Here is a 14,477-nt window from a genome sequence, read left to right as displayed (position 1 = left end):
AATGTGCACATTTTATTTTATTTTTTATCGCTGGAATTTTCATTAACAGAATTTTTTAATGAAAATAATGAAAAGCTTTATCAAGGTTAATCAATTATGCATAATTAAGTGAAAGGTAACAAAAAGGAAAAAGATAAAAAATTTTTATACAAATTTATTTGAAAAATTATTTAAAAGAAGATTTCTTTTGCTCGATTTTTTAAATTATTTTCAAGCGCATATTATTCACAAGATAATCCAAGTTGACTTAATAATTAACGAGAGAAAAACAAATTTATTCCAAGTGATTATATGAAATTTACTTGAGGTAATTTTCCAAAATGAAATTGAATAATCTCAGAAATTTATAAAACTACCTGAAGTAATCACAGGCAAAGTTCGAGAAAGTATGTTTCCGTAATTAATCGATTAATCAAATTAACGAAGCGGCTAATGAAACTACAATGCTAACATTTACACAATATTTGTTTTAAAATCAATGAGAGGAACGGATCGGAGCAAAATATTTTTATCTCTATTGTTTTTAATATTCCTCTGTGCGTAAGAGAGAATTAAAACGGTTCTACCATCGTGTATTGGTGCATTTTTTACGACGTAATCCCGATTTATATCGATGCACCAACAGCCGGCTGATCGTGGGGCTTTATTGAAATTAAACGGAACTTCATTCGACGTGTGCGAAATTTTCGATACTGGACAAATTGTATCGTATCGTTGAGGTTTATTTTGTCGGTGAACGTCCGTCATAGAAGCGAACGGCTATCGTATTTCGCAAATTATCATACTGCCTGGCGTTGTATTATCCGCGAATCAGCTACTTCGCAATCCGTAATTATTTCCAAATTATCTCGCCGCTGTTATCATCGATTGCGAACATTAATAACTGAACAACAACGTGAGCGAGAACGTGAACGAGCGGTCAGATCGCTGGCAACATTCGACCACTAGGCACGAGAATCGATTACAATTCTCAGTCAGACTCTCGCGTGTATTAATTCGAACTCGCATAATCTCGGTCTTAAAAACTCTCGTTATATTCCACAACATAAATTAACATTTAGATTAAGTAATTTTTTTATACTTTTTATATTTTACGAACTGGTGTTATAATATATAATACATATACAATAAAATGGTATTTATCAAACAACATAACGCGCATAAGTGCTAATGTTAATTAATTAGTTATATAATTAATATCATAATGAACACATCTTCTTTGCATGCTATCTTCTTCGCATGATCTGCGCTCTGGAAAAAATGATTTTTAACCAACTTCGTTCGCAACGACATCGTTTCAATATGTCGGAAACTGCGCGTTGTAAACCTTTAGTCACAAACGATCATCGCGAACGAACGTCGCACTTTGTAGCACAATCTGGATTTATAACGGGAAAAACACCCGCTTTTATCGAGTGCTCGCGGCCTTCGTCGAAATTAAACGAGCGTTTCGCACCCGCTTGACCCCCTTTTGGCTGTTTCATTGTGTACATAGTCGCTTCGTATGGATGTATTTTATCGGTGTGGGACATTTTAATCGCTTTCGCAGTTCGAAAGACTCGTAGAATCCTATCGAAATTCTGTTTTAGAAGAATTCTGGCCCGAATTTACAATTTATAGTATATAAGGATTTATTCTTCGAGGCTCTCTTTATAATTTTGTTCGCCTTATTGATTAAATATTGTATAATATATAGAATTCTGATATATAAATATTTATTCTTTAAAAATATAAATTAAAAAGAAATATGTATATTTATATCAAAAATTGTGTAAGATAAATATATAAGATAATTAGCTCACGGCGTGTTGTTTCTACCGTCGAGCTCACCGTGGCCAGGTTTGCTTGCAGCGTATTGCTTTTATGAGGCGCTCACTATGAATCTCTCTCCTTAACTTCTCTCTCTCTTTCTCTGCGTCATTTTAATATACATATATTGTATAGATTGAATTATGAAATGATTTCAATAATTATAATATTTTTAATTTAAAATTTGAACTATAATTTTAATTATATATGAACAAATTAAAGATTTTTAATCAGTTAAGTTTCAAGAATATGTGTATAAATCACAAATCTTTGATTTTTAATTAATCTTAAATATTTTTTAACAGAATGATATATGCGTGGTGTGATCATAAAACAACGCGTTGTATAATTTGCGTATTCGACCTCTCACCGACATTCATTGTACATACACACTTCGCTATTTTAATTTAAAACAACGCGTGTTTCGTGACGCGAACACTCACAGTTTAATCGCCTACGAACGGCCGAGCTGCACCAGAGAAAATCCCTGGCAAATCCCGGACGAGTGCAATTCGTGCATCGTGCGGCAATCCTCGCGCAAGCTGCAGGTAGCGCGAGGACGATTGTCCGTGCCGTTGCACGTCCCGAAAACGATAACATCTCATGATCTGTCGGACGGATGAACAGAACGCGGGGCACGCAAATTCCGCGTTGCGTCAGGCCGATAATTGAAAATCAGTGTCCCATATATCGATTCGCCGGATTGTCGAATTTCTAAATGTACACGTCCCTTCATCTCGGTGTCGTTATTCGCGAACCCGTCCAACTTTCTGATGAAAATGTTTAATGCGCGCGTTTTATTATTCTCGCAATCTGTCAAACAACAAAATTATTTATCGTACTATGTCCTGTGACAAAAATATTGAAAAAAAGAGACACAAATTTGAATTAAAATTCTATTAGAAATTTGCGAAAAAAAAACATATTTGCAATTTTTGTTCGCATCACAATATTATTTATTCGATGTACAGGTTTATCATTAAATATAATGTTGATATGTCAAATAGAAATTCATTGCTATAAATATAAAGTGTTTATTATTTCAATGTACAAATATAAACTTGCATGCAAATTTGTGATATTTTAGTATATTTGGCGAATCTAAAAACATATTCTAAATATTTTCAATTTATTTTCTTTTATTTCAGTTTTTGTAGTCTTGTTCAAAATAGTCATTTTTGAAATAATTTTAGAATGGAAAATAATATTATATGACTTATTAATTAAAAAGAGAGATTACATCTCTCTATACTAAAGAAAAGTATTGAAAAATTATACTAAAAATTTGTAAATTTTTAGGTAATTAATACTTAAAAATAAATTTTTATTATTTATAATTAATTTAATGAAGCAGGAAATAACTTAATAAAGTAGACATTTGAAAAAATTCGTACAAAAGATCCACGAAAAATGTAAGTAAAAAATATAGCGACAGCTGGCTTCGTGCTAAATTTATCGGTCCGTTTCTGCTCATTTTCGCCGTATACGTCGAGAAAAGTAATTTTTCGTGTTGTAATCGGTCTAATCCTCAGTCAGCTGGCCGAATATGAATACTAAGAGGATTTTCCGGATTTTGTGGATGCAATGTGCGACCGCGAAGGGTTCGCCCAACAAATTATACAACACGCGGCCGGCCACGTGATAACGAGTGGCTGAAAAATCGGACTCTCCCTGCGAAAGATAAAGCAGACTGCTCGTTTCATGATAAAACGCGTCCCATGATAAAACGGCTGTTTCCTCGAATTAACGCGCAATTGTAAGCTTGAAATTTTGCTTATATGCAGCTGCTCGATATTGCCGATGTTATGATATAGTTGTCAATTGACTCTTATTTATGAAGGAAAAATTATATTTTTTTTCCTTACAAAAATGAGATGTATTTATATGTGAAAACATACTTGTGTTAACATCTCATTATATAGTTGTAACTAAAAAAATAAAAAAATATGTCAGAAAATCGTACATTTAGAGAAAACGCACCATTTAAAAAATATATATGTATATAATATAAAAAAATAATATAATAAAAGTATATCCATGTTTCTCTTTTTATTTTTTGCACATTTTTACTCTCTTTTATCCATAATATAATTCTAAAATTTTAAATTGTTAAACTCGTTTAGTTTTATACGAATAATAAAAAGTAGTTATTAAGATGAAATTTGAGCCTAGTAAAAATAATTGTAGTTTGCATTTTAAATTATTTATTATTTATAAATTTTTAGAAATGATAAACTGATAGAAGATAATCATATATATATAGTCTTATCATAAATATTGTCACAAATATCACTTGAAATTTTGCTAAAACAATCAAAAATCGTGTTGCGGATCGAAATAAAATGTCAATATTTTTATTTTGCGGGCACATTATCTAAATCGATTCTCACCCGCGACACATCGAAAATTTACAATCGCATTTTCCCCTTGTTAATACACGATTGCCCTTCTCCGATATAGACGAACGGACGTAAAACGAGTCGAGCAATATTGGCCGTCTTAAGCCATCCACGAATAGAAAGGGTTAAGAAACGAAGAGTGAAGTAGTAAGGCAGGGACGAGAAACGAGACGGAAATAACTGCTCGGACGGAAGTTCCAATTGCCGACTGGATCTATATTTAATAAGACGGAGAGTTATACTTTCTGCCGGAGCACACGGTCGGTCGCGACGCGCAGTTCGAGCGCGAAAGTTTCGTCGGAATTATCCTTCACTCCGGTCTCTCCGTCCCGCCATCGCCTGAGATAATTAAATATATCCGCGCACGGAAAATGCTCAAATGGATTTTCCTCTGGACGAGGGCCGCGATAAGGAATTTTCCCGTTCGAGAAACAGCACTGCCGGAGAAAGTTTTCTTTCCCTCGACGTCTCCCTTCCTCCTCTCGTTATATCATTGGCGCCTCCCCTTCGTTCTGTTGATGATCTTGTCATGCTAAAACAGGTGAAAACGGTCTTAAACTATACCAGTCATGACGTTACAAAACTTACGGAAGCGTAAAGATGAATCGTAACAATTTCAACAAAGTTGCGAACTGCTCATCATGAACCATAACGATATTCTGATATTAAAAAAAATTCAAGCCTTTATTTTTGCTTTCAAAAAAATCTTTAAGAAACAAATTCATCATAAATATATTTTATATCTTAGTGATAACTTTTGATATAATTTAAAAATTTTATTCGTTTTACTGCCGCACATTTCAATACTTTTTGTAATATTTTATGATATAAAATTAGAAAATATTAGTATTAAAGCACACGCGCGGAAATTCAGCCAAAATTATTATTAATAAAAATTACAAAATTTTTATTGTGCATTTTATACAAGGTTTATGATTTAGAAATGTCTTTACAGACCGATAGTATACAAAATTTATTTAAAACACAGTTTTTATATTACGGATTTTGCAATTCTTAGTATAGAAAATTGTATAATAATTTCTGCGGAATCGGTGCGGATTCATACGGAAAATAACTTTTTATTGATACCGTCGCTGCACATCTGTGCGTCGCGCAGCTGCTTGCAGCGGCATACAATAAATAGAGAAACGGTGCAGCACACGCATATAAGCATACACCTATTTCTGAAAAACAGTATCAAGGCACAAATCGCGATTTTATTGTCTTCCGAGGTGTGATACACGACAAGAATCTCGTTTAAAATTGTTGCGTTATAGACCTCTCGAGAAAAGCGCCATTAAGTTTCATTTTTTCTTTATTTCAATTGAGTTAGCCCCGCGCGAACTTCCACTCGGCAAAGTTAGTCGCAAACGAAGGACTGTAATTATTATGCCGCATAGCGCGACTCTTGGCTCGCGGCACTGCGACATCGAGGTCCCGAAGGAACCAATTTAATTCGCGAAACCGACAAGCTTTGATAGAGGAAAGATTACCCCTGCGTTGTTATCTTTAATACAAGGACACAAATTTTTCACAATATAAGAATAAAGTTTTTTCAGCATTCTGCTAACATGAATTTTCATTATTTTTATGACTTTATATGTTGGAAATTTGCTCATAAAACTATAATACAATTTCTGCTAATTATGTAAGAATTTGAATTACGTAAAAAGTCTTGTTAAATAATTAGGATTAATTTTTATTGAAACATTCATACATTGAATGAAACGTATAAATTTTCTACGATTATTTATTTTAGCAATTTTCTTATACACATTTAAAGATAAAAATACATATCTGTGTTATAAATTGCGATTGTAATATTGAAATATATTTCAAATTGGCGAAATTTTTAAACATATGTTATATATATAATAATTAAATATATAACTACTTTTGTGTATGACCGATCAATTAAAACTTAAAGCTATTGAATTGAAATTGAAATTACAAATATAAAATATAAATGAAAAAATCAAAGTATAGGACAAAAAATTGCAAGTTGTTGACTTTATTAAATATGAGAAGTCCTGAATTTATATAAATATCATAATGTCATTATAATAAATTATTATTTATATTATAAAAATCTAATTATTTGTACGTATATAAATGTGTCTACATGAATAATTAATCAAGAAATAATAATTTAGAGTGTTTAAGTTATGCAAATAAAAAAGGATATTTATAAAAGATTCATTTGAGTGTCGATAATAATTAACCAATGATGCTTTTCGATTGTGGAATAAAACAAAAATAATATCCTTATAAGTATTTTTGTGCGCAATAAAATACTTCGATAAAAATGAAAAAGACATAAATATCCGAAGCAATTTTAAGCACTGAGAGATTCCACGGCAAGCGAAAAAAATCAGCTGGAAAACGAATAAATTAAAAACGAAATTGTGTGTTGCGCCAACTGGTGAAAATTGAAGTCGACATTTTTCGACCGTCGCTCATTCTTTAATCAATGAATTCCCTATTGGATTTCTCCCCTTCAGAATTTTATTTGTGATTATGATTCGTTAAGCTCAATTATTCGTTTTAAATAGTTAATAGTATAAATAATTTGTTTTTTTCGTATCGCTCGGAAGCAAAACATTTGAGTAAATTTACAATTTTTTGTGTGATTCGTAGATAAAAAATAATTGATACCTAGACATCTCTCTGAATATTATTTTTTTTTAATTAAGACATATTTGTGTTAGTTTATATGTGCATATCTTCTTTTAATTCATTTAAATTAAATAATCTGAGATATAATTATTATAATAATATTTGTTTTCTTGTTATTTTTGAATTAAAATAATGAGAAAGATTAATTTATATAATTTAATTAATTAAATTATATAAATTAAATTTTTTATAATTTAATTTATATAATATAACAGAGGCATATATGAGTGTGTATTCTGAAATATCTACAATTAAAAAGAAGCACATGATTTTGTGTATAATATATTAATTTATGTTTTTTATATTTTTACAATTTTAGAGAGAAAAGTTTTTATAGCTTTTTTTTTAGAATTAGTAAAGTATCTCGATTTTTTAGATTTGAAATAGGGAGTTTTCTGTGCTTTAGTTTTTTTCTTTATGAAATCATCCAATGATATATAATTAATTAATCTCTGTTCCAGATTTAACATCTGTAATATCTTCCAAAATAATCATACATCAAACACTAAAAGAAAGATAATTATGCCTTCTCGTTTGACTCTCATGTGCATAAACGTTTTATTTTCTGATCTGTATCTCCGTTTTGTATATTTGTAATATAGTTTCTTGATATATCTAGATTCAAATACTCACCTCCATATATGATCCAATAACGATATATCTAATAATGCTGACATGATGGAAGGGCGCTGTGAACGAGGGTAGAGTCGCGTAATTTGTATCACGCTACGCATTATGATTTACATTGCGATAAACCTGTGTGTTTGTCTCGCCTAGAAACGTCGTGACTCGAATATCAATATGTAATTGTGAACGATGGCCACCTGATTTTCACAACGGTCCTGCGAATCGATCAGATAAACAATATTGGTCGCCCATCTTGATCCTTCGAACACGCGCATGATAGATATCGTCGGATTATTCGACAGAAATGGTCAACGCATTTCAGAGAGAGAATACAATAGATTATAGTGAGCATATTATATATTTCTTATTTAAAAATTTTCATTCGAAATATATTTATATAAAATATATTTATTACATAAATATATAAAAGACATATAATTAAGGCTAATAATTAATGTACTCATATATATAACACAAAAGCATGTAATTCTACTTATTCATTACAAAAAAATGCTTTTGTGTTCCAATTAATTATTTTATAATTGTCATTAAAAAGAATCAATAAAACTGTTTAAAAAAAATCCACATTAAAAAGATATTTTGATTGAAAGTGCTTTTAGCGGAGGGCTTGAGCTTCCAGATTACTCTCTCAGAAGTTTTTTTATCTTACACTTCTTTACCGTGAATTACCGGATATAGAAGTTCCAATTTTTCACAAACACCTGTATATTGTTTGTGCTTCATCAACGCATCGTAAAAGTGACGGGAAAAACGAAGAGAGAAAAAGAGGCGGGCGGAATAATATTTCCATTTTGCTTTATTATATGCTCGGGTCCAGAAACCTCCCTCCTTACCGCCGTTTGTTGCCGTTCTTCCGCGGAATAATTATTCTTCGTTGCAGCGCGCAGCTTTTTTCCCTCCCTCTCTGAACCTTTTTGGCGTCTCGGCCGCGGTTTTATAATCGCTCGTTGTTTTAGGCGAATGGAAGTTCTTTCTCTCTCTCTCTCTGTCACTCTCTCTTTCTCTCACGCTCCTTCTCTTTCTTTCTGTGCATACCTTCTTTCATTCTCCTCTCTGCCACTCTTCTTTTTCTCCTGCACTCTTTCGCGGAGGCACTTTCTCGCTTAACGACGGCGGGAAGAAAAATAAGTAGTACTACTCATTTTTAATGCAGGACATAAAGCGCTGTGCATCTTGAGAAGAAGCGTGCGTGCGAAATCCACTCGCTAAATTGAATTTTAAAGGAACGTTCGGTTTAAAAACCGATTTGTAGCCGAAATAGATGCAGTTTGAGAAAATTGGCGAAGTATAGGTATTTACACGTGCGAGCATGCAAGATACAGTTAAGGATATCGTACATACATATTTACTAGAGTTCGTTTTTTTTTTCAATAAAGATGATTTTTGTAATAAGGTAAAAATTTAATCTACGACGATTTTTATTTCTTTATTTTACTGACGCAAAATAATCAGCAATTAAAATCTAATGCTTATTAATTAACAGTTAATATTTAATCTTCCTTAAGATATATTATAGTGTAATATACTTGTATATACTTAAAATATTATAAATAATCAAAAGATTCGACATTTTTATGACTATAAAATATCAAATAATAGATTTATGTAGAAGTGATTTAGAAAAGCTATTATATAGGCTATTATATAGTTATTATATAGGCTAAATAATTTATAATTTAAATAGATTATATAAATTAAATATAATTTAAATAAATATAATTTATTAAATATAATTTATTTAAATAAATTTTATCAGATCTTCCAGGAATGCGACATATTAGAAGCATGCTACCTAACGCGGTTTCTGATCGTTATACTTTTCTAGTTTAACAATCCATTCACCGTTGTTTGTTGCTCTCTCATCACAGCAGTGAATTGCTGCAACGAGATTTTTCGCGATGAGAGGAAAAAAGAGGAAAGGAAAAAAGGAGAGAATATATATAGAGGGATAGAGAAAATGGAGTAAAATAGACATGGAAGAGAGTGAGAGAGACACGGCAAAAATCGAGCACGCGGATTTTTACGAGTCTCTCACGAAACGGAAGTCGATAAAAGAGGAGTGCACGGTTCCCTCTTTTCTACCTGTACCGTAATTAATTACGAAACGTTCGCGACGGAGAAGGGGCGAGCAAGCACGGGGTTGAGGGGAAAAGAACGGTTGGCGGGTACAAGCGACTATAAAAAATTCCGTATAGGAGGCGCAGTCACCTCGTGACCGTACTCCAGAGTGCATTGGCTCGGGCACCACATTGTGACAGCAGGATTTTTCCGATCATTCTGTGCGAATAAAGGGGGAGGATTTATAGTGGCGGTAGTTAACTGGTATACACTGTAACAGCGATATTATGCGTTCGCGAATATAAGCGGAAATGTAATGTTAATGTGGTTGATTAAAGCGGCGTTTTTTAATCAATCATTTAGGCAAACGACAGAATGTCCGAGTATAAAATGACGGAGCGTTTACACAAACAAATGCACGTACATTATGTATGCATATTTTATTGACGTTACTAAATCAATTATAATCAAATTGGGAATTTTAGGGAACAGAATTTCAAAGATTAAAATTTAATTATACGCATGGAAATATTCGCTCGCGTTTATTTTTTAGAGTACGGTACAGTCGAGGCAATTCCGCGGGAGACGGCAGATTTTGACAATCGTAGGAGCTATTTTGAAAGGTCACAATGTCGTATTTCTCGTCGCGCTCGACGCCAAAATAGACGGATTTCTGCAATCGCGAACGTCGAATGAAGCCTTTGACAGTGGCTATTTCTGAAAGTGCTTCTACATCTTTGAGAATTTCGTTCGGAGAGAGAGAAAGATAGAGAGAGAAAGAGAGAGAGAGAGGGAAATGAAAGGAGATTCGTATTTCCGTTACGCTATTGCGCGATACATCAAACGCGAAACAAATTTGTGCGCGCACGGGAGGGGGGGACACACATTGTGATATGATAAGGTATCATAAGCGATGCTCGTGACCCTCTTCTGCTCCGGCAACGGCGCTTTCATTCGTTCATCTCGCAGGATGTAATCCGACTGGCAACGACATTTCCGGTATACGCAGTAATACGAAAAGACATCTCCACGGTGGCAACTCAGTTCTCGATACCGTGTACTAGGACAATACAGATACACTCGGAGAGATAGAACGAAATATTATTTGACATTCGATATTGCTTTGTCATAAATAAAAAGTGTCTTTTTTTAGAAAAAAATAATAATCCTTCCATAATAATTTAATGTATAAGTACCTTATTTATATAATAAAAATTATTATTTATTTAATGTATTTATTGATTTAATGTATTTAAGTAATTTATTTATTTATGTAAATTTATTTAATTTAATAATTTAAATTTGTTTATTTAATAATTTATTTATTAATGTTTTTAAGTAATTTATTTATTTATGTAAGGCATTAATTTTATAAATATATTTTATTAATTTTATTGCTATAGTATAGCTTTTCACATAATAAAAATTCTAATGAGAAAATGATGCAACGATAAAGGATAAATCGCAATTGCATCTTAATAATAGCTGAATTATGTAGAATTGCAAGAATTAGATAAAATTAAAAAAAATCGTGAAGATAAGCATCATATCACATATCGACGAAGTCGAAAAGTCATTTTGTTTTATGCATGATGCACGTCGTTTAATTAACTAAAAAGCTTGATTTATGCAGCTTTATCGGTGCATTAACGACGCTATTTGCACTTTATTCATATGTTCGGCAATTTGCGAGTTAATGGTCGCAAAGTTGCATAGTAAATAGTTATAACACAGTCATAATTGTTTTAAATTTTCAAATGTTCAAATGAAGAATTAAGAATTTCAAAATTTCCAGAAATACATGGATAAATATAAAAATTTTAAAGTTTAAAAAAGCTTTTTTCATTTAACAAGAATTCTCTAATTTTATGATTGTGTAAATTTTACCTCTGGAAGTTGATTAATATTGAAGCAAATAATGTTTTTCACTTTATTTTCTTTAATATTTGCAATTTTTTAAAATTAATTACATAAATATTTTATACAATATATGTTTTAACGTAATTTGATAAATTATGAAATTAAATATTTTTATTTAATCTGAATTTTTAATTTAAAATTTTTTAATGTCTATACATTTTTCCAAATTTTTGCCTCAATATATATGAGATTTATTTTATATTTGTAATTTGTGTAAAGTACATTGAAACATTTTGCACATCAAGATTTTGTCAAACAATGGAGTCTTGACCGAAAATTTTATGAAAATTATTAATTTTGGATACAACTTCTTCATTATTCCGTTAACTTTATTATTGCATAAAAATTAACTAGATTTTCTGGTATTTTGCGAAGAAAAATCCGTTCGAAATGCGTTTGTCTTCATCAAAAAGAATTCTATTCGGACATCACATTTTATTCGCGCTGATTTACGACGAGTCGGTACAGACGCGTGCGCCCGTTTTATTCGCGCCCTTTCATTCTCATTCAAACTATCCGTGCGCGCCTAATGAAATATAATTTGTCGTCGTCGGAGAGTTTCACGTCGGCCGGTTATAAATAACGGAAACGCTTTATCGCACGGGGGATATTAAATCACTGCGCACTCTCGCATTTCCTCCCATGCCGTGGCGCCGTCTTTCGACCGGTTTTGTCACGCGGTAATTTGCCGTAATAACGACGAATTTCCCGAATTTTTCGGCGCCGGCAACTGATCTCCATGGAATTCCCCTTTCCTTTTCTTCTTTTCCGGCCGTAATGTCGGGTTTTAATCTTGTCCGTCGCGTTGCGGCGCGAGAAAAATGTTAAACGCGCATTCTTTATGCGCGCACTGGCTTTTTAATATCGCATCTATTCTGTTTCAGGATCGGGTATCAAGGTACCGATGGCCATACTGAATTGTCTCTACGCCCGTCAATTGTGCTACGAAGACTCATCGTGTAGCGCTATTTTGGAAATAATACCGAGAGTTTGCGGTCCGGAATTAGGTAAGTGAGTCAGTTTGTTTTTTCAGCATAATTTGGAATAGTTAGTTAATTACCACTGCGTTAATAATTAATTGTTAATTACACATTTATGCCTCATTTATACCTCAATATTAATTATGCGTGGTTAATCGGGATTTTCAATATTGGTTTAAATCCGAATTAATGATAACCAGATCAATGATAATGGAGACAATTGATGTTATCTAACAGTACAGTTGATAGGTCAAAGACATGTATAATTTTAATTTCTATACTGAACTTTAATTTAGATAAAAATGAAATCAATAAATAAATATTTCATTTCATGTTTAATTGTCTGATTTATATCCAGTTTTTGTAGAAAATGCTTTAAAATAATGTTTATTCAATATTTGGAAATAATCTCGAGACGAGATGATCTCGAAATCAAAAATCTTTTTTGCATGTGTTTTTTATTCATACAATGCATTATTATATTGCATCATTTATTCATTATTAGTAATAATTTATGTCACATAAATCGATGAGTCAGAAAATTTCAGAAAATAAAAAACGCAATCGAAAATGCAATTTGGGGTCATTTTGCAAAGTAGAAACTAATTTGCTCTCTGCATGCCGGCGTTGTGTTCCCTCGCTTTTTATTTATACATTTAATAATACATTTAATTATTTTCTCATGCTCCGAACAAACACAGTATCGATTGTTGTCAGGAAAATGAGATGTAATTTGGCACAATCTGTTATTAAGAAAATTCCAACGGAAGATTTAATGGCCCATGCAATATTTAGGTTCTCGTGTAATACATTATTTATATGTCACACTTTGTAATAATCATTGGCCTTAATAGTACATAATTCGTAGAATCTCGTCTGTGTGAAATAAAAGGTGTCCCATGAGCGCGACGGCGTCACATTTGAAATTTCGCGATGTGGAGGCACTCGTACCGCATTTCCATGAAATTTGCATGCGGATCTCGAAATCTCGAGAAATTTCTTATGGAAACGATGATGGCATTAATGTCTGAATTTCGAATTCTACGTGAAAGTGTCATTTAACTGTTGAAACTATCTTGCTAGCATTTGTTATAGATTAACGATAATCAATTGAGATTATTATGAATGTATACAGATAATTATTTATACAAGAAAACTGAATCTTTTTACATACACACGTACATAATATCTAGATTTTGTATCGCGATGCACTCCTGATATATTTCATTAACTTCAAAATTCTCAGTTTTTATCGATCTTATCTGTAGAATTTGCAAAGCCTTGTTTTCCTCGGAATGATTATGAAACATAATGGATGCCGTGAGCAGCAGCTTCGTATTGGACATTGATAAATAAAAGACGTATCTCGTTGCACGTTGTTCTTGAAACACAAGTAAAAGCTTCGGTAGGTTTTCCGAGCTAAAAGCTTTTCGAAAGCAATGCCATTTGTTTTACTTTCGCTTGGGCGATTACATGATAGATTATTCATGTAACTCGCCGGTATCAGAAAGGAGCGCGAAAGCCGCGGCATAAATCACAATAGACGATGTCTTTGTTTTAAAAAGCCGCGTGCGCGCCCTTTTCCCCGCTATGTCGAACGAAATAAAATATATAACGGTGTGCTTGCGTGTGCTCCTTGACTTCCCTGACTGGAACTGCTTTCTAATGCACACACGCCATTTTGCATTTTGCACGTCGACGACGTTGCGACAAGTAAGAGCTCCAGACGCGTTTCTTGCGAGGCGACTTGCGTTTCGTTTGCGATTAAAAGATAGACGAAGGAATGTGACAACACGTGCATAAAACTTTTATATATTATTACTTGCACACATATAAAGACACTTTTATTGAGTAGTAATTCAAAAAGTTAACTTTTGAGGTTTTAAAAAATTCAGTAATTTGATTTTATCTAATAATTTTCAATCGACGGATACTGATTTAAAACGTTCAAATAATTTCGAACTATTTTATTTTTATCAATGAAATC

The 14,477-nt window shown here is 32.3% G+C and overlaps 2 protein-coding genes across 11 annotated transcripts in view; one reads left to right on the top strand and one right to left on the bottom strand.

The window, feature by feature from the left end:
* The window catches only part of LOC145968047 (glycine receptor subunit alpha-2-like), a 294,643-nt gene that overhangs the window by 116,050 nt on the left and 164,116 nt on the right, over window positions 1-14,477 (top strand). For 9 of the 10 annotated variants that reach the window (XM_083093257.1, XM_083093255.1, XM_083093256.1 and 6 more), the window contains one exon: window positions 12,395-12,517. In XM_083093257.1, the coding sequence (XP_082949383.1) occupies window positions 12,395-12,517 (123 nt within the window). Of the gene's footprint in view, window positions 1-9,754; window positions 9,844-12,394; window positions 12,518-14,477 lie in introns of those variants that run through there. The other variant, XM_083093260.1, reaches the window with a different exon arrangement.
* The window catches only part of Shal (potassium voltage-gated channel protein Shal), a 286,553-nt gene continuing 276,067 nt past the window's right edge, over window positions 3,992-14,477 (bottom strand). Inside the window, exon 7 of the mRNA XM_083093278.1 lies at window positions 3,992-4,740. The gene's annotated coding sequence lies outside the window, so the exon portion shown is untranslated. The remainder of the gene's footprint in view (window positions 4,741-14,477) is intronic.

The sequence above is a fragment of the Camponotus vicinus genome, unplaced genomic scaffold (genome assembly GCF_025532165.1).
Source record: "Camponotus vicinus isolate PSW18456_S1 unplaced genomic scaffold, iyCamVici1.0 SCAF_3, whole genome shotgun sequence".
NCBI classification, from domain to species: domain Eukaryota; kingdom Metazoa; phylum Arthropoda; class Insecta; order Hymenoptera; family Formicidae; genus Camponotus; species Camponotus vicinus.
Note: the sequence above shows the minus strand (reverse complement) of the source record. Positions and strands in the feature narration are given on the sequence as shown.